This window comes from Oryza glaberrima, chromosome 3, assembly GCF_000147395.1.
Source record: "Oryza glaberrima chromosome 3, OglaRS2, whole genome shotgun sequence".
In the NCBI taxonomy this organism is placed as follows: Eukaryota; Viridiplantae; Streptophyta; class Magnoliopsida; order Poales; family Poaceae; genus Oryza; species Oryza glaberrima.
Genome location: NC_068328.1, coordinates 28,404,946 through 28,426,768, shown reverse-complemented (window position 1 = coordinate 28,426,768; position 21,823 = coordinate 28,404,946). Strand labels below are relative to the sequence as shown.

The following is a 21,823-nucleotide window of genomic DNA, read 5'->3' as shown; positions in this document are numbered from 1 at the left end:
AAACTAGATTATTATAATCTGTAGTAGAATAAGCGGTTAGTTGTTTCTTTCCTAGATTATTAGAGCCTAGATTATTAGGTTTGCAAGTTTAAAGAGGGAGTGGGGTGGCATGGTGGGTAATTTTTCATCCAATAATTTGGAAAAAGCTCACCTAAGGCCCTGATTGATTCAGCTTAGGATTATTATAATCTGGATTATTAGGAGTAAGCTGAAACAAATAAGTAGATTATTATGCTAGATTATTATAATCTATAAGCCAGATTACTATAATCCAATAATCTCCTCTAGAGAAGCTTTTTCCAGATTATTGAGTGGCTAAAGACCCACTACCCTTAGATGCATCTAATAATCCAGATAAACAAACAACTCGTAGCTTATTATAATCCAGTTTAAAGTAATCTGATTTAATAATCTAGATTACAATAATCTTAAGCTGAAACAAACAGGGCCTAAATAGGGCCTAAATGAGCTTACCAGATTATAATAAGCCGGGCTCCAGATTATAATAAGCTACTTCAATAAGTTGTCCCAAGCTAAAAGAAACAGGGCCTGAGATTAGAGATCACCTTGAAGAAAGAATAATGTGTCTTCTCTTCAATATCATAATTTAGATTAAAATTTATCAGTTTCAAATAATTCTATAGGGAACCGTGTTCTGAATGTGAGTATTTTGTAGAAAGACTAATCTCAACCAAATTGAACTTGAAAACATATGTCACAATTTAGGCATGGCGGTACACATAACACAGGTATATGAGGGAAAAAAAACGGCTCCTTTCGAGATAGTAACACATGATACATACACAAATTCCTTTGAATTCAAATGCTACACACACTAAAACAGAACACAAAAAAAATGAATGAACAAATGAACCGATGAACCCCCCCCCCCCCCCCCCCCCCCAAAAAAAAAGGGATTGACATACCGTCTGAATGAACGAATTGATGAATGAATCGTCAAAAACCAAACAACTTTTGTACAGACGTACATTGACTACGGACATGTTGAGAGAGAGAGAGAGAGAGAGACGCGTCTTGGAGTGCCACCGCTGCTGCTTGCGTGCGTGCGTGCGTGTGGCTACGGACGCAGCTGCTGCTGCGGGCAACACGACGCGCCCACCGTGTTGCCATCATGCGTGCAGCACGACGCCCTCGACAGCAGCGACCTCACCGCGCGCGTCACGGCATCACCGTTCGCGCCGGTGCCCGGCGCCGCCCTCGCCGCGTGCGCGGCCGTGGCGACCAAGGCGAGAATCAGCAGCATCAGCAGCAGCAGCTTGCGCACAGCACCGCCGCCCATCAATCAAGCCAAAAAAAACCAGCAGAGCGACTCACAAGCAACGATCGATTTGTTCACGCTTAATTTGGATGAAACAGGGGCGACGGGTACGGCCACGGGAGGGTGGCGTTTATATATACCACAGCTTACTACTACTAGGTGTTTTGTCATGGAAACGCGACGGCATTTTCCTTGGGAATTCTCTCCACTTCTCCTCCGCCAAGTTGTTTTTCACCGAGTTTTCCTGGGGCGTTTTGCCGTTTTGGACGCCGGCGTCCGTCACGTCGCCTCCCACGCTGCGTCCGCCGATTCGCGGAATATGCACCTGCTGGTGGGTGCTGGCTACTGTGTACTTGTGCGGCACTTTCACGGGATCATCTCGGAAAGGAAACCACGAAACGGGCCAATCCGGTGCATATGGTCCAAGGCCGACACGGCCCGGCAGAAGGGGCAAGACGGTGCATACGTGCCAATTCTTTGCCGATGGATATGCTGGGGATGTGATGGTTGGGCCGGTTCCTCCGTTTCACTCGCCGAGCGAATCACTGATGATCATCGGGCCACCGGAACCCGCCGACTGAACTGGGTACTGAAACGCATCGGTGTCGCTGCCATGGTGCTGCCGTGCTGCGCCGTTGAACTGATCACAGGCACACAGCTTTGCGGCGGTGTTGGGTTGAAGAAGGATCTCTGGCGGCGCATTCAGGTCTGCGACCTGCTTGATGAAACGCCGGCCCTGCGTGAGAGTGATCACTAGAGCTACTACCAAGATCCAGAGCTAGTGCCTTCTTTGCCACCAAACATAGAGCCACCGGAATGTAAATATCTAGGACCTGTTTGGAGGAAAACTATTCTAATTAACCCTCGAAGGGATGTCCTCTCGTTATTTGCATGTCACTTAAATGATTATAAAAAAATATTTAAGAAGATGTATTAACATGTGATATATCACTCCACAAACATGTATGTTCAAATTCAACATATATATGTTGCAACGAAAAAACAAATTAAACTACAGCTAGTTAATATTTTTTCGTTGCGACTTATAGAAGTTGAATTTGAATTTACATGTTTGTGGAGTGATATATTACATGTTGATACATCTTCTCATTTTTTTTTTAAAAAAATTCATAATCATTTGAGCGACGTGCAAAAAATGAGAGGACATCCCCTCGAGAGTTAAAATCCACTCCCCTATTTGGATGCATACTTTACATGGTCAATGTAAAGTATCTCCAACAAAATGTAAAGTACTCCCTCCGTCCAAAAAAAGACAAACTCTGGCTATGAATCTGGACATGCATCATGTCCAGATTCATAGCTAGGGTTTATCTTTTTTTTAGGACGGAGGGAGTATGCATCCACACTTCTATTAGCTAAAAGTATAGCCAACAAAATATGTATTTGATTACGCAAGCTAAAATTTGATCAACATAGAGAAAAATGAGTTTCAATAGATTCTCCGTCCAGATGGCTAAGCAAAATGTTTCCAGCCTCCTCCGCTGACCAAAGGTGGGTCCCACCACCTCTTCCATCCCTCCTTTCGGTTCCTCCCCTCACTCTCTCTCTCTCTTTGTCGGCCACCCACTAGCAAGCAGTGACACCATTAGTGGCAGATTAAGCGGCGACAACAGTGCTGATCGTGGAGTTAGGAGTAGCGACGCTTCAGAGTTAGGTGCTCTTGTAACAAGGAGCAGCAAGCGATATTGATAGAGCAAGCAGCGACCTTGAGCGCGCCGGTGGCGCGCTCGGGGATTAGATCGGATGGCACGCCAGCCTCGAGCGCGCTGCTCTCCACTAAGGTTGTCGTCGTCGTCGTCAGATCCGCCCACGACGGGGAAGAGGTCGCCAAATGCGCTTGTCACCACCGCCGTTGGTGGCTTCGGATCCACACACGGTATGGCTACGAGCCCTCTTGCCTCGAGCAACACCAGCCACCGCCGCCGCCTTTACCTCCTCATGATCCGCCGGTTGGGTGGGGGAAGGAAAGACGTGGAAGGAAAGAGGTATGAAGAATAAAGATAGAGATTGACATGTACGATCCACTGTTAGACTGGAGAAGGTAATAGATAGGTTATTAGAGTGAAAGTAAAATTTGACTCTCCAATTTTTTAGCAAACTTAGCTAAATGGGTATTTGGAGAGTTGGATTTGAAGATGTTGGAGACACTCTAAAGCATTTCCAAATCTAGCTATTCAAATGCTTGTCATCATGCAATAGTAGGCATGATGGTACACCAACTATCAGAAGAGTCAATTACTTCCCTTGTTTCAGGTTGTAACATGTTTTGATTTTGGTCAAAGTCAAACTGCTTTAAGTTTAACTAACATTATGGACAAAAATAGTAATATTTACATTACCAAATTAGTTTTATTAAATTAATAATTAAATATATTTTTATAATAAACTTATATTGGATAAAAATATTACTATTTTTTTTATAAACTTGGTCAAATTTGAAGCAGTTTGACTTTGACCAAAGTCAAAACATCTTATAACCTGAAACGGAGAGAATAATCCTTAAAAAAAAGTATCAGAGACAATTTCTCTGTAGGAGGGGAAAAGACTCCTTTTAAACTCGTAACACATTTCACAAAGGATTACACAATTAATTAATCTCTTTCGACTTGAAATCCTATCACATATGAAAAGAAAAGGAGAAAAAAATAAACATATGAATGAACCGATAAACCCAAGAAAAAAAAAGGATTTACCTCTAATGCCTGACCGGCCATATGAATGAAATTATCAAAAGCCAACACTAATGTACATACGGTCAATAGTAATACCGTGTTACATATGGGACTATACTATGCATTCGTTGAGATCAGGGACGAGTCCACGTTTTGGAATGCCGCGCTGCTGCCGCCGCCGCTGCGTGTGCGCGCGTGCTACCGATGCCGCTTCCCCGGGCAGCACGACGGCTGCGGCCTCGACAGCAGCGACCTCGCCCCGGCCCCGCCACCGCCTCGGCCAGCGCTAGCGCTGCCCGTGCCCGGCACCGCCCTCGCGGCGTCCGCGCCGTGCGCGGCCGCAGCAGCGACGACCAAGGCGAGAACCAGCAGCAGCTTCACCAGCTTGCCCACCGTGACGGCCGATCCAGCAGCGCGCGCCGCACCACCACAGGAGCCCATCGTCGTCGAGGAAGCTGCAGTATCAACGCAAGAAAAACCAGAAAAAAAATCAGAAGAAGAGCGATCTGTGTTCACGCTTACAAAAACGGAGGGAAGCACGTACGGGGGAAGGGATATATATAGCGATCGCGAGGAGTTTTTTCATGGAAAAGATACACGATTTTCCGGATTTTTCATGGAAAAGAGAGGCAATTTTCCATGGGTAAATTCGTTCGTTCTTCTCTGTTATCTCCACTCCTACTACCCCGCGGAAGTTTGCATGAAAGTTTTCCTGTGCGGAGACCGTGCCACTCGTGGGCGTGTGGCCTTTCGGCTTCTGCATGAAAAACGTCACCTCGCGCGTCAGCCGAACGCACGCGCTGCGCTGGTCGAAGTGTGTAGTTGGGTGGCAGTTTCACGGTGAAACTTTCACGGAATAATCCCAGTATAGTTTTCCTTTTTTTTTTCCCTCCACCTCAAACTGGGCCCGGTCAGATGAGCGGTCCAAAACGACGCGGCCCGGCAGAAAGGGAGAGACGGTGCATGTGCTGGGCCAAGAAACTGGGCTCGATGGCTGTAAGGATTCACCGATGGACTCTGGGCCTGAAATGCATTGGTTGCTGCTGCATCAAAGCCTCTTCGACTTCGAGGAAGCTGGTGTGTTTGGTTTAAGTATGGGATGTGATAAATTAAATGCATATATCTTTATTTTTTTTGAATCGCTAACCTTCCATCGACATAAAATCCATTCCAAATCTTGTAGATTTTGGTTCACTAGATGTGTTTCACGATTCGTGCTCTAGATGCTTCTTCTCCAACTCAGGTAACCTCCTCTTTTTTTCTGGCGGGGAGGTGACAACCCAAACTTCAATGAAGAGCCGACGAAGGGGGATGGGGGGTGGGAGGGGGAGGAGGAATAAGGGGGAGGTCACTAGCACCATTGACGCCTTCCAACCAGCTGGCGAGGTGGGGCAGCAGTACCGGAGGTGGCACGGATCGCGCTCGCACTAGTGAGCGGCGGTGGCGTGAGGGGAGTCGGGAGAAAGGGGATGAGGAGGAGGTTTTTAGGGTTTGGTTATCCTGAACAAATCTTATTCAGGATACAATATAATTATGAGCCACCTAACTTTATTAAAATCAATCTTGATAGATCAGACCAAACCGGAACAATATAATATTGAAGATAATAAATTAGCACCTAAACAATTATATGATCTTTGAATATAGGCCGATGTGACAGGTGAATTGAAATTTATCTTGACTTCTATGAAAGAAATAAATATTATCAGCTACAATAAGTGAAAGTATAATCAACAACAATCTTCAATTATTAACCACAATCCTGATAGATCGGATCTAACCAAGGAAGTATAATAAGATTGAAGATAATAGAAGTAGCAACTAAACGATTATATCAAACCTACAAATTAACCAATATGTAGCAATTTAATCAATGATAAGTAGATACTCCATCGGCTTAAGATTCCAACAAAATGGTGAACAAAGCATATCAGATTGTTTAAGTTCATATAACAAATTACAAACTAGCTAGAAGATCGGACTTAACCGAGACAGTCTAGATTTATAAAAAGTTTGACGAATTTAACCAATCTGATAAACACCGTGCAAAGCGATTGATATATCAAATCCAACTAGACAACAAAGTATTGGATAGGCAACGCGGGTAAAAGCCTAACTAGTATATCGGACTTAACCGATAAAATACCAATTCCGCCGATGCAAGCGAAGTTGACGAAACTTACTTTCTCGCCGGAGATCAAAACCGATGGAGCCAAAACTTGAAAACAATAACTCGTCGAAACTGAACTAGGGTGACGACGCGTCGAAAAAATGATTATTCAACCGTTGTTATATTATAAGAACCTCGGGCGTATATATTTATATCTGTGGGTTAGAACAAGTCTGACTCAGGTGCGACTAGATCAACTAACTACAAGGAAAAAAGAAACTTAATTCAGTTCAATTCCAATACAACATAACATATCTCTATCTCTACTACTTAAAAAATAAGAGGTGCTTCCATCGTCCGTTAAAAAACCGGGCGAAAAAAACCAAATTTGTCCGATCCAAAAAAACCAGGCAAAAAAAGAAAAGAAAAACCAAATCCAGAAAAAAGAGGCGAAAAAACCAGCGAAAAAAACCAAAATTGTCCGATAAAAAAACCGGGCGAAAGAAAACGTCCAGAAAAAATAGGCGAAAAAAACCAAAATTGTCCAATAAAAAAGAACCGGGCGAAAGAAAACGTGTGAAAAAAGAAAAGAAAAACCAAATCTGCAAATCTGTTCGACCCAGAAAAAAAGGCGAAAAAAGACCGGGCGAAAAAAAACCAAAATTGTCCGATCCAAAAAAACCGGGCGGAAGAAAACGCGCGAAAAAAAGAAAAGAAAAATCGGGGGAAAAATGAATTTGTCTGATTCCCCAAAACTAATTGTCCGATAAAAAAAACCGGGCGAAAGAAAAAAAAGCGAAAAAAATAAAAAAAATAGTCCGACTCATATCCGATTCCCTATTAGAAACGGAAAAAAAATTCCGACTATAGATCCGATTCCACCATTCCTCTCAGTTTCAATCTATACTGTGATATCTCATATATCTTGGTGAAACAAAATAATGTGCCGGATTGAAGATTTGATTTACATTTTTATATGATTTTAATTTTTGGTTTGTACTTTTGCATTTAAGTCCCTGTAATTTTTATATTTACATTTGAGTCCCTATAATCTTGCAATAAGGTACTTGAGGTCTTTTTTGTTGAAAATAATAATAAAAGAGAAAGAACAAAAGCAGAAAGGTGCACAAAAATAAAAAGGAAAGCTGCAAAAAAAAAAGAAAAACAACAAAAAAGTTCTGTTTCCCCTAAGTGGCGAAAAAAAACTGTACATCTGAACGGAAAAAAATCCGGTTCCTATAAAAGGCAAAAAAAAAAGTGGTGAAAAAAAATACTAGATTCGATTCCTTTAAAAATGGAAAAAAGTCTGATTCATATAAAGGCAAAAAAAAAACCAAAAAAACATCTAAAAAAGTTCGTCCGATTCCCTAAGAAAGTGACGAAAAAATAGTTCGTAAAAAATAAAAAACTGGTTCGTATAAAATAAATAATGCACACGAGAAAAAAATGGAAAGGGCGAAACAAAGTTTGATTTCTTATCAATATATATCTCTTCTCTATCTCTAATATAATCTAACTATTTAAAAAGAGAAAATGCACGAGAAAATAAAAACGATTCAAAAAAAACGCGTGAGAAAAAAGTCAGAAAAAAGCGCAAAAAACATGCTAAAAAGGCTTTCCATCTTCCATAAAAAAAATAAAAAAACACGTGAGAAAAATTATTTCCATCGTCGGTATTTTGTTTAAAAAAAAACATGAGAGGAAAAAACTGTTAGAAAAAACGCGCCATTTAAAAAAATGGTTTTAGAAAACCGTGCAAGAAAAAAACACCTTCTATTAAAAAATCACTATGAGTCGGATAGGATCCATCGATTTTTTTGCCACCTACTACACGGCTTTTATTTCGTCATATATTCTCCTGTATTAAGAAAAATTTAAAAAAAAGAACATTTGAAAAAAAAACTAGCAAAAAAACACGCGAGAAAAGAAAAGAAAAAAAGGGAGAAAATTATGGTTTTCGTTGTAAATAAAAAAGAAAAAAAACATGCTAGAAAAAAAACTTTTAGAAAGAAATACGCCATTTCTTAATGGTTTGAGAAAATCGCGCAAGAAAAAAACACCGTTTATAAAAAACAAGCTGCTCATTAAAATACAAATATTAGCATTGGCATGATTATTCATGAAAAACATATATTATCATTAGAATTTTTTTCACCCGTTGCAACGCACGGGCATTTTTGCTAGTAATCTAGAAAAAGAAACTAAAACAAATCTTCTCTATTACAAAAAATAATAAAAATAATAATTTTAAATTTGAATAAACTTTTCGACCAAATCAACTATAATCATAACATTAACTAGCATGGTGGCCCGCACAGATTGCGCGGCTAGCATCATTATTTTCTCTTATATAATAGCATATAGTATGTTTTCTCATTATATTATTCAAATATATTAAAATGACAACATAATTTTAAATTTTGCAATAACTTTACAAAACTACTAATGTGTAATATTCATATTGTATTTTATATACGTGTTAGTTATTAATTGTTTTTAATATCAAATTTTAGTTATTTGTAAATTATACATATTGACTCTTTTTTAATATTTTTTTAATTCCGAATTTTCTATAAATTGTATTTCTATATAGACTCTATGCTCTTCTTCCAATATTATTTATTTTTATTTCTGAATTTTTATTATTTCTAATTGTATTTCTATGTGGACTCTAAACTAATTTTTAATTTTGAATTTCAGTTACTTCTAAATTGTATTCCTATATTGACTTTAAACTCTTCTTCCCACGTTTTTCTTAATTTCGAATTTCAGTTATTTGTAAATTGTATTTTTATATGGACTCTAAACTCTACTTTTAATTTTATTATGTTTATTCCAAATTTTAGTTAGTTTTAAATTCCTATATGGACTCTATACTCTACTTCTAATATTCCTTATTTTTAATTCCGAATTTCAGTTATTTCCTAATTGTACTTCTATATGGACTCTATACTATACTTCTAATATTCCTTATTTTTAATTCCGAATTTCAGTTATTTCCTAATTGTATTCCTATATGGACTCTATACTCTACTTCTAATATTCCTTTTTTTTAATTCCGAATTCCAGTTATTTCCTAATTGTATTTCTGTATGGACTCTGTTTTTTCTTTTTCTCCGATTAATGTGGGAATTTCTAGGCTATAAGAGCGAACGTGGAGGCTCATTTTTCTATTCCTTTAATAATATAATAGATAGATTTCTTCTTTTAGGTCGACTAACGATAATTGTTAAATTTTACAATTAACACCATTCAACCAAACATATGTTGGGTTGAGGAAGAATATTGCCACGTTAGTGCCGAAAATAACAAATACCTGCATTGCGTAATCACAGCATTTTTTTAGTCGATCGACTCGATCGTCGGCAAGGCGCCGTCCCAAAATTAACTTGTAAAATAATTCAGACGATTTGTCGTAGCATGCATGCAAGCCCCCCACCGAATTAAAAGAGAGAGCCCTTTATGGAAAAGCTAATCTTCCTACTCTTGATTCTCTATATCGCGGATACTGATTCTGGGCACGTGCACGGGTATATCGCGGATACTTAGGTGCTAATCAATCTACAGAATAATACTGTAGAGAATACACACCATGCATGATCTCGCCTAGCTCATTACCTAATCAAAATTCGCGAGTTGATCAAAATATACGACAAATTAAATGAGCGGTTCCACCTGCTCTATAACAGCAGCTGGTCGCAGTGACCTTCAGGACTAAAAAAACTACAAAATCACTGTAAAATTCATTGTTTAGGCCATGCTTAGCCGCTACACTACTTCCTCCATTTCATATTATAAGACCTTCTAACATTGCACATATGTGTGTCTAAATTCATGAACATATATATATATATATATATGTGGGCAATATTAAAAAGTCTTATAATCTAAAATAGAGGTAGTAGCTTTCTTCCACTTTTTAACTTCTATTTTCTTATTTTTCATGCGCACGCTTTGCAAACTGTTAAATGTTGTGTCCTATTTAAAAATTATATATATTAATTATTTTTAAAAAGCTTTTAAGTTAATATTTAATTAATTACGTACTAATGGGTAATATTAATTGTTTTTGATGCGGGGCTCCACCTCCCGACCACAATCTTTATTAGGGTTGTGACTGTACGTACTGTGAGTACTCTCAGTGCTACAAGATCAAGGAAGTGGATGAACTTAAGAAATTTTGGTGAACTTGAATTATAGATTGAAAGACGGCAATCGAAGCCCCGGAGAACAACGACCCTAATTAACTTGCACCATATTATGATATTAATCAACGAATTATATATACTATCTGCTGTAGCTAGCACACGCCTACCGTATTTTCTGCATCGAAATTCTGTTTAATTTGTTTAGATATGATTGGATGCACATATATACATATACATGTGTAAGCTAGTATACCTACTTATTACTTGAGTCTCTGATCACTATAATCTGAAACTACTTTTAAATTTTATAATTTGATTTTTAGTTAACTTCGGGGATTTTCTTCATTCTCTTTCCACGATTGGTAAAAAGAAAAACTTTAACTTCAAATTTTGTTTATGTACAATCGGAGAACAAATATATAAAACCAAATAAGTATATGATAGCATAGAAAAGTTTTAGATCATGAAGATAAGATGGGGACATATAGTAGTTTTATTGGGAAAGTAATTACACATACTGAGTGCCGATGTTTACACACACACAAACCTGAAAAAGGAAAGAGAAATTAAGACACTTGCGTGAATAAGAAAAAAAAAAGATCGATCAGAAGTGCACCACTTCAGAGTAACTAGTTGCACAAGCCATACATTGCATGTACAATGAACTACTCTATATATAAGTATGCACGCATAGCTAGCTGCTAGTACCATGCATGCATGCGAGGCTGCGAGCTACTACCTCCGTCCAAATTATAACAACTTTTAACTACGAATCTAGATATTGTGTTTAGATTCATAACCAAAAGTTATTATATTTTAGGACGGAGGGAGTAGCCAGTAGCTTTATTGAAATAACAAAGCAACATTGATCCATGAAATGACAAGCAAGAAGAGAGGAAGCTAGCACGGAGGACAAATGCCGGCGCCGCCGCCTCCGGGGCCATAGTTGGTGCATCCCGACGGCGACGAGCTCCTCTTCAAGCCCCCACCGCCCGTCGCCGCCACCGCCGCCGCTGGTGGCGGCGGCGGCGGCTGACTTACGGCGGTGGCGTTTGCGTCGTCGTCGTGGCTGCTACTAGGCATGAGATGAGATCCGGGCGTGGCCACCGGGCGCGCGTGGAGAGGGTGGAACTGGGATGCCGCCGACACCAAGAGCAGCATCGCCATCAGCGCTGCTGCTGCTGCAGACATCTCGTTGCCTTTACTCTTGCTTATCCCCTGCCATATATTATACTCCCTCCGTTTCGAAATGTTTGACGCCGTTGACTTTTTATCACATGTTTGACCGTTCGTCTTATTCAAAAAATTTAAGTAATTATTAATTCTTTTTCTATCATTTGATTTATTGTTAAATATATTTTTATGTAGGCATATAATTTTACATATCTCACAAAAGTTTTTGAATAAGACGAACGGTCAAACATGTGCTAAAAAGTTAACGGTGTCAGACATTCCAAAACGGAGGGAGTATATAGCTTGATGCTTAACTAGCACTTAATTAAGCTACTCTCTAGCTGCTAATCAAGAGATGCTTTTGGCCAATACTATTATTGTAGGTAGCTAGCTAAGTCACTCGACCTCACGTGTATATGTATACAGGGGTGGAGCTAGAATAAAATGGAGGGAGCTGCCACTTGATTAATTTACTCTACTTTATATCGAGTTTAATTAAACTGATGCGGGTATCTAAAAATTTGTATTGAGGGTGGTTATACATAGTGAAGACAGATGAGTTATAGCTACAAAATTTTCTTAACCGGGTTTCTGGGTACCCCTCAATACCCTAGCTCCGCCCCCTTATATATATAGGCATGGCGATTCTACTAGTATTCATAGTGGTATTAATTTACAAATTATATAATTAAGTACGAAATCAGATGTCCTAACGCGCGTACGTCTCATGTTTCTTCGAGGAGAAAAAAATGAATGAGTGATTCATGGGGCTGCATATAAGTATGCATTTTTTTTGGCGGGACCGCTGATAAGTGTATATGAGGTTTTTTTAATATTGTTGAGAGGTCCCTCAAGTACCTCCTCCTTCAGTAAACATGCACCGTTGATTCATTAAGGATATCTTGGAAATAAAAAAATTGCAAACATGGGTAATATAGTATTAGCTAGTTCTTAGCCCTAACTGTCTATCTACTTTCTAGGCTATGCTGCTTATCTAATTAATTAACCTGCTTTCTAGGCTATATATGTTGCTTATCTATTGTACACACTTGCTAGGCATGCAGCTGGTGGAAGGTCCATGGTCAATCATGCATATACGCTCTAACGTACAATCAGTGGCGAATCTTAATTAGAATGTAAATGGTGGGGCTTATGTACAAATATAGTAGTGAGATTGAAACAAACCCTTTTCGATGAAAAGCAACAACCTATTACTTATCTATTTTAGTTTACAGCAATACTAATATATCCACACAAATATGTGAATAAATTGGTATAGACTAGAGCACATTCTGACACTGCAACTCAATTTGGGCACTGGGCCCTTCAGCTAGCTTCTTTGCCTTACTGCTAGATTTATATTAGTCGTTAATTAGAGTCATTAGTATCTAATTGGTGCCCGGGATGGAGCTGGGGCTTGCGCACCAGCAAGGCTCAACAGTGGATTCGCCACTGCGCACAATATGCATGTGGAACGCACATTTCGCGATCTATAAAGGCTTAATGGCACGAAAAGGAAACACAAAATGACAAGAGTCGTAATGCATGCATTGCATTAGCTTGGAAGTACTGCTTAGCTCACAGATTCTGGGATATGATTAACTATATACATCAGAGAACACTTGGAAATTTACAAATTACAATGGCCGGCCGGCACTTCGATGAGTACCGACATTACGTTTTTGTTCTAAAAAATCCGTAGTTAATTTGCACTACTACAAAAACGTCCATAAGGAACGGCATTATAGGTGCCGGTTGGACAAAAACCGGCACCTATTAGGCGCTTCCCGCCTTGACCCAGATAAAACATGAGTTTTTTTTACCGGTCTTAATTCAAAACCGGCACCTATTCTCCTTCCGCCAACGCCCACCAACCAAAATTAATGACCATCGTTGGGTAAAACCGGCACATATACTATAGGTGCCGGTTGTAATCAAGATGCGGCACCTTTTCTTTGGTTAAAGGTGCCGGTTTTGTATCTAACCGGCACCTATTACCCTTTCCAGCTCAGCCTATATATACTCCCTGACGTGAGCTCGCCATTTGGGAGGTCTTCTTCTTCTTGCTCATACAAAGGGGGGAGGTTTTGCCCAAAAATTGAGAAGACACCCAGAGATCTATGTGTTTGCATGCCTAAAGGTCAGTTTATCTTGAATCTATATGTAATTTTTCTTCATTTTTGTGATTGTCGATGTAATTTTTCCTCAAAATCATTGATATGTAATGTAGATGGTATAGTGCACGATTTTTTGATAAGTAATTTTGTAATTTGTCTTGTTGAATTTGACAAATAATTTCAATCTTAATTTGGCTTGAGACGATGATTTGAGACCAATGAGTTATTAATCTTGGAGTAATCTATGAGTAATGTACCTATGTTTGATAATTTGAAATATTGAGTAATGCAAAGAGTATTAAATCATCGAGTATTTTAGATATTAAGATTAGTAATTATGATTTTTGATTGATTTTCGGATTTAATTGATATATGTATGTGAGCGGTTAATTTAAGAATTTTCGTAGGACAGATGGATGAACGGTGCGAAGCGCGGTACCTTGGAGTATGCAAGGGAAGTAACCAACTTCGTGATCGCTGCCACGAGTTCCGGATCGTTGAGCTTGACGGAATATTTGCATTGTCCATGTGCTGATTGCAAGAACGAGAGCTGGTTTCCTTCAAAACAAGTTCACAAGCATCTAGTAACAAGGGGTTTTATGCGTAATGACACATGTCAGGACAATCACAGTGAAGATGAGAATGAAAGAGTGGACAATCAGGGTGATGTAATGGACGAAGACAATGTAGAGTTGACTGCTGATGGAGGTGGATATGACAGTGGCGAATCAAATGGTTTGGATCAGATGCTACATGATGGGGAGACAACCTACGACAATGACAGACAATACGAGAAGTTCGAGACCATGGTGGAGGATTCAAAAACCCCGCTTTATCCAGGATGCAAAGAGCAGCACACCAAGTTGCACGTCGTACTCTCGTTGCTGCAGATGAAAGCAAGTAATGGTTGGAGTGACAAGAGCTTCACGGAGCTTCTACAGCTGATTGGAGACCTACTTCCAGCGGGACATGTACTACCAGAAACAACATACCAAGCGAAGAAGGTTGTCTGCCCACTCGGTTTGGAAGTGCAGAAAATTCACGCATGTCGAAATGACTGTATCCTATATCAAGGTGACTATGCAGATTTGGAATCATGTCCAGTTTGCAAAGAACCGCGTTATAAGGGTGGAGATAACGATGTTGATGCTGATGATGACATTGGTGGCCCTATCGTGAAGAAGAGGAAAGTGCCCGTTAAGGTTGCGTGGTATTTTCCTATAATCCCTCGGATTAAACGCATGTTTGCAAACAAAAAACATGCAAAGATGATGCGTTGGCACCACGAAGAGCGTAAGAAGGATGGGATGATAAGACACCCTGCCGACAGATCCCAGTGGAGGAAGATAGATAGGAAGTACAAAAAGCATTTCTCACACAAGATTAGGAATATAAGGTTTGGTCTGAGCACAAACGGGGTGAATCCATTCGGTGACATGAGCAATCGGCATAGCACGTGGCCAGTGGCACTTGTTATCTACAACCTTCCTTCATGGTTGTGTATGAAGTGCAAGTATATCATGATGCCACTTCTAATCCAAGGGCCTAAGCAACCTGGCAACGATATCGACGTCTACTTCAGGCCATTAGTGGATGATCTTAAGTTACTATGGCATCGGGGTGTGCAGATGTGGGATGCGTACAAAAGAGAGTACTTCACCTTAAGGGCAATGTTGTTCGTTACCATCCAAGATTACCCCTGCGCTGGTAACACATCCGGGCAAACAGTGAAAGGTGGTTGTGCATGTTTGCAATGCATGCGAGACACGGCGAGCAGGTGGCTGAGGTACTCTGGAAAGACGGTGTACATGCGCCATCGGAGGTTTCTTCCAGCCGACCACCAGTACCGTAGCAATACAAGAGATTTTGATGGCACGGTGGAGCTAGAGGACGGTACGTATAGCTCCAACACACCATACTGGCCGAGAGATTTTCGAAGAGGTCAAAGATATTGAATGTATATTTGGTAAGGGGCAAGACAATACAAGCGCGGTGAGCAAGGGGGGTGAGAAACCTCTCTGGAAGAAGAAATCTATCTTTTGGGAACTACCGTATTGGAAAGATCTGGATGTCTGCCACGCAATCGACGTGATGCACGTTGAGAAGAATGTGTGTGAGAGTTTGATTGGGATCCTTCTAAACATTCCTGGCAGGACAAAGGATACGTTGAAAGCTCGGAGAGATCTCGCAGACATGAACATCAGGTCTGAGCTACATCCTCAAGAATGTCCAAATGGTAGGTAGGACTAGACGATAATCGAACGAAATTTTATTAGATGGAGATTAGACAAGTTATGGATTACGATAGCTATACATAAGAGAGATTTTCTGGAGGCCATTTCGCGCGCTTCTTATGTGGGCTTTATTAATTGCTGAGTAGAGGTTCGTCACTGATGGCACGTACTGTACGTACTAACGTACATATATATAGCAAAATATATTAATTGGTACTTTCTCTATTTAACAATGTAAGTCATTTTAGCATTTCACACATTCATATTGATGCTAATGAATCTAGATAGATATATATGTCTAGATTCATTACCATCAATATAAATGTGGAAAATGCTAAAATGACTTACATTGTGAAATGGAGGGAGTAGTACTTAATTTGCTTACAAAATACTAACGTACTCCTAGTAGAGATGAGAAAACTAAACATCGATCATACATATCAATTCTTCGATCTAGAGGGAAAATCTACCCAAGTGATCCATATGCATGCATGTGTGTCATGTGTGCACATGCCATATCGCACGTACGCTATCCGGTTGGTCAATATATATTGCATCGGAAAGGCTAACGGGCGATCGATCGCTGCTAGAGATCTTTTTTTCCTTTTTTTTCTTTTTCTCTTTTTAGTAAGTTTATACGTCTAAAGTTTATACATCTAAAATTTATTCACCTAAAATTTGTAAAGCAGATGTTTATAAGTCAAAAGTTTATATATCGATTCAAATTCAAATTTGAATTCAAATATTTTATATTTTCCTCTTTTAGTAAGTTTATACACTAAAAGTTTACACATCTAAAATTTATCCACCTAAAGTTTGTAGAGCGAATGTTTATAAGTCAAAAGTTTATATACCTGACTCAAATTCAAATTCGAATTCAAATATTTTATATTTTCTTCTTTTAGCAAGTTTACACATCGAAAGTTTATCCACCTAAAATTTGTAGAGCGAATATTTATAAGTCAAAAGTTTATATACCCGATTCAAATTCAAATTCGAATTCAAATATTTTGTATATAAAATATTTTTATACACAAAGTTTATGTTTACTATATAAAGTCTATGCACGTGAATGAGAGTATTATTTTTTTTTCCTAATTTTTTTTTACTAATTTTTTTTAAACTTATGATGTAAAAGAAAAGTAAAAAAAAGAGATGAAAGAGGAGTATTATTAGAGGGGAGGGACGGGTGATCGCTAGGAGGAGGGAAGCAATTAATTTATGTGGGACGCACCATGCATATATATGCACTCATGATATGCTGGTATATGGTAGTTAGAATATCAAGTTCTTCACAGTACTACATCCATTTCATATTATAAACCGTTTGATATATTTTTTCAGTCAAAATTTGTTAAGTTTGATTAAGTTTATAGAAAAAATCTAGCAGTATTTAAAATATCAATTTAGTTTCATTAAAACTAACATGTGATATATTTTGATAAAATATTTGTTTTATGTTCAAAATATTTTTTTCCATAAACTTAGACTATGTTCGGCAACAATTGTTACCACAAGTCTGCAACAACTGAATCAGCAATAAAAATATTGTTTAAGCTGTTGCAGCCAGCCGCAATAACCGGCTTCCTACAGAGCCTTGCTCAAACTAAAAGAGTTTTGATTAGGAAAAAAACAATGACTTATAATATAAAACGTAATGACTTTTCCTTTCCTTTCCTTTCATTTGTGTTCCGATCGATAACACGAACTATACGTCGTACTTTTAATTGCATCCATATTGCCGCTTTTGTCGATCAGCAAGTTAATTGGTGATCACCACTTTCCAGTTTCCACCTTCAATTCAATAAGTAGCTCAGATATTCCCAGATCTTTCTCTAACCATCGGATAACGAACACGATCGAAAGGGTTATAGTATTTAATTAGAGTCCATGCACGCATTAGAGCAAGACTAATAATACAGCCGATCTGTTGGCTATAAAATTCTTTGTAGCCTTCTCTCAGTCTACCCATATAATAGTTAGCTCTTTACAATTAATACAGGGTCCATTTGTCTCTTTCACAGAGTTTCTTGGTTCTTCTATCCAAGCCGGCTATAAGTTTACAGTAAGTTTCTCCTCTCTCTCCTATCTTCTCTCCTTCATCTTAACATTTAACTGGCTTATAGCCTACTATTATATTTGTGCCCGGTGCGTCGTCTAGAGCGCGCTTTTCATGCATGCCATTGTCCTAATTAAATATGCATATTTTGTGTCAACTGGATATCACATGCATGCAAGTAGTGCTGGCCGGCCTTAACCTGGGTCCAAATTAATGCGGCGTCTGGAGAGACGGCTTTCCAGTGGCCTGTGCGGCCGTGCCTCTCGATCAGCAATGCAACGAGATCCTAAGCCATGGCTTTCTGTGTAGCAATTAATCTGTAAGGTATCTTGTCTTCATTTTTGACGAAACCAAGCTAAGAGCTATCAATTTTTTTTTAACAAATACACAGCACAAATGCAGAGACGTCCACAACACGCATACACTTACCTTTATAAACACATACGTACACCCTATTTCTATAATCACACATCCAAATTACTATGCCAACATATTTTAAGATTGATGAGAAGTCACTATAGTTACCTCGTTGTCGACGTGTACGTCTACCAATGAAAAGTAATTAACCGTAAATATGAGCACTCATACATACCAAGTCTATAACTTGAATCCGGATAAATTGATTCCACAATTAAAAACCTAATCCGTTGAGCTACTTTTCCTGGCAGATTAAGTGTTACCAAATAACTTTTTTACCAACAGACAACTGCCTCCTATTTGGTGTTGTGGTGTAGTATACACTCGCTTCGCTTAGAGCTATCGACATTGATCAGACACCAACCACTGGTACGTGTTTGTCGAGCAGTGTGCACGCCCTTAGATATATATAAGCAAACGCCACATAGTTCCCTGCCGATTTCATCCCTCTTTCCACTGCGTGGTTTTATGTTAATTCACTTATTAGCACCTTTTAAAATGATGGTCACCAGTATGTTCAGAATGTTTTATTATATAAGGTGATGTACCAGGGAATTTAATTTCCCAGCTTATGTATACATACTTAATATATCAAAAATCTTTTAAGTCCTAAAAAATATACTCCATGACATATGAACTTTGTGAGAGGTTTGTAAATGTATTAAGACTAGACGAATTCTTACGTGTTGCTGTGAGAAAGTTGTATAACAATTAATTATATATAAACATTAGGTACAAACATTAGGTCCAAGTAACTTGCCAGGCTTGTACTACTAGAGGATATAGACTATAGTATTATTTAGCGGCGGCGCCTGCGATGACTCCGCAACACCTGAATCGTGCTAATAATAAGTTACCCCTCCATCCCATAAAAAATTTTAATTTTAGCTATACGAACCTGGACACGCATGCATCCAGGTTCGTGGCTAGAGTTTATCTTTTTTTGACAGACTTGGTATTAGTACATCCGGGTTTTTTTTGATCTGATTCCTCTTTTGTAATCCCTATACAATAATAATTCAAACTTTAGCCGCTAAACTAATAGACGGTCGACTTCATGCCGAACATACGAAGCACGTAGGCGTGAACCAATTAATTGTGAGTACTCCCTCCGTTTCATAATGTAAAACTTTTTAGCACTGCTTATATTTATATAGATACTAATGAATATAGACACTATTTTATATATAGATTTATTAGTATCTATATGAATGTGGACAATAATGCTATAAAGTTTTACATTGTGAAACGGAGGAAGTTTTGATTGTGGATGTCGTCGATCGATGCATGAAACATGGCATATGCGCGATGCATATATTTTGTTGTCCACGGCAAGCAAGACTTGTGTGATTTGCAGGCTAGCGCGGAGGACAAACGCTGCCGCCTCCAGCTGGGCCATAGTTGGTGCATCCCGACGGCGACGAGCTCCTCTTCGGCAAACTGATCCCGTCCGCCGCCGCCACCTCCACCTCCGCCGCCGGCGGCCGCGGCCGCGGCTGACTTGAGCCGGTGCTGTTTGCGTCGTGGCTACTACTACGCCTAGCCGGCGGCAGCGGTCCGGCCGTCGCGGCGCGCGCCACCGGGCGCGCGTGGAGAGGGTGTAAGTGGAATGCAGCCGCCACCAAGAGCACCATCAACGCTGCCGCAGCTGCCACCTGATGGCCTTTCTTAATAATCCCTACGGCCATAGCTATTAGCAGCTAGTACTTAATTAAGTGAGATCAACAAGAGCTATATATACCTGTACAATCTAGCTTAGCTTTGGCCAGTATGATCGATGGGAGAACTAGCTAGCTAGATAGCTTAGAGCTATTTGGCCCTAAGCTAGGCCACTTAGCTTATGTATATATAGCTGGAGTATGTACTTAGAGTGTGTTTAGTTCACGCCAAAATTAAAAGTAAGATTGAAATTAAAACGATGTGACGGAAAAGTAGTTGAAAGTTTATGTGTGTAGAAAAATTTTAATGTGATGAAAAAGTTGAAAGTTTGAAGAAAAAGTTAGTAACTAAACCAGGTATTAGCAGCATTGCTAAAAAGTAGATCGTCACCGTGGCCGCGCGTACTATATATTAATACATCAAGACATATATATATTGGTGTGCTTTGCTTAATTACAAAAGTGTAGTACGTAGAGATGACAAACTTTATCATATATATCATGGTTGACTTTTTGTTAGTCGAACTAAAAGACTTTAAGTTGCTTAGGTTAAAAAAAATTAGCAAACATTTATAACACCAAATTAGTTTCATTAAATATAATATTAAATATATCTTAATGATGTTTTTGTTGTTTTAACAAAAATGATATACTTTTCTTATAAAACTTAATCAAATTTTACAAAGTTTAAACATGAAAAAAAAGGCAAATCGACATATTAAACGTAGGGATCAATATTAGATCGATTCCATAGATGTATGCATGTGCCTGCCCTTGCACTTGCTTTGACGTCGTTTACTTTAGAGCTTTTCATGCCTTTGTCCATTTGTCGTCTAGGAAATTGAACATTTCTCGTCCGCTGGGTCGTACAATGGCCTTAAGAGCGAGTTTAATAGTATAACCAACTACTAACTCTAATTTATCTATAGTCAATCTAGTAATTCATTCATATAATAGTTACATACTGCACTATTAATATCTGGTCCCACCTGTTATATATACACACTGTGTCTTAGAGTCTGTGCTATAATAGCTGGCTATAAATCTGTAGCCTGCTGCTCTTCTCTCTCCTTATTTATCTTCTTAAAATATGTTTGCAGCTGATTTATAATCTGTTATTGTATCTACTCTAATAATGCGGCTCCTTGAGAGGCCGGCTTTCAGTTGGCCTGTGCGGCTATCCATCTCTCAGCAGTGCAACGAGAGGCCATAGTTTTTGCGAAAACCGCTCATGCATATCAGCATGTCGTTGCATACGGGAAAAGGATTGTAACCGCCCAGCAGCAGTGCTGCCAGTGCAGCACAGCCGCTCGATGTGTGCATGCTTTGCTTTCTCCGTATATCTTTAGCTCTTTGCATGCCAGAAGGCAGAGCATGACACCGGCCGAGAAAAGTTCACGGGAAGGTGTAAGGCTCCCTTAATTTGATGGGTTAATTTAATCCATACCATTGCAAATATATCATTTCAGTTTAGTATTATTACAATTCGTTTATTTGTAGTCGTGTCACAAATTTTATAAAATTAAGATCGCGGTGCACTAGAGGAGGAAAACCACGCGGGGACGAACACTGTCGACGAGGGATGCAGGCGCAGTACCACGAGGTCGAGGTGGTCTCTTGGGAGCTCGGATCACGAAGATTCCATCATCACCACCACCATCTTCACCTTCTCCTCCTCCTTCGGACATTGAGCTCTTTGGTATAGGCGCCAGCGGGAGGCACCGGAGCAGCGTGTCACCTATATAATTGATTCCCCCAATTCGTGCTCGGAGCAGTGGCATGATGTCTCCAATTTATTTGTACACGTCGCCTCGGAGCAGCGATGTGATGTCCCTGATTCATAGTTTCTATGAGAGAGATAGGTGGTGGAGAGAGATGGGAAAAAAGAAGAGAGGAGGATGGAGGAAGAAGATAAATCTAACGGGTGGGTCCCAT

At 39.3% G+C, this 21,823-nt stretch overlaps 1 protein-coding gene across 1 annotated transcript; it reads left to right on the top strand.

Moving 5' to 3' along the window:
* The first annotated feature begins 14,119 nt into the window (after positions 1-14,119).
* Positions 14,120-15,475, top strand: LOC127766395 (uncharacterized). Its single transcript, XM_052291445.1, has one exon. The coding sequence runs from the start codon at positions 14,120-14,122 to the stop codon at positions 15,473-15,475; it is 1,356 nt and encodes a 451-aa protein (XP_052147405.1).
* The last annotated feature ends 6,348 nt before the right edge of the window (positions 15,476-21,823 follow it).

What these genes read in the sequence shown, in the direction of transcription:
- LOC127766395 (XM_052291445.1), top strand. Translation starts at nt 14,120, where the DNA reads ATGCGTAATGACACATGTCAGGACAATCACAGTGAAGATGAGAATGAA.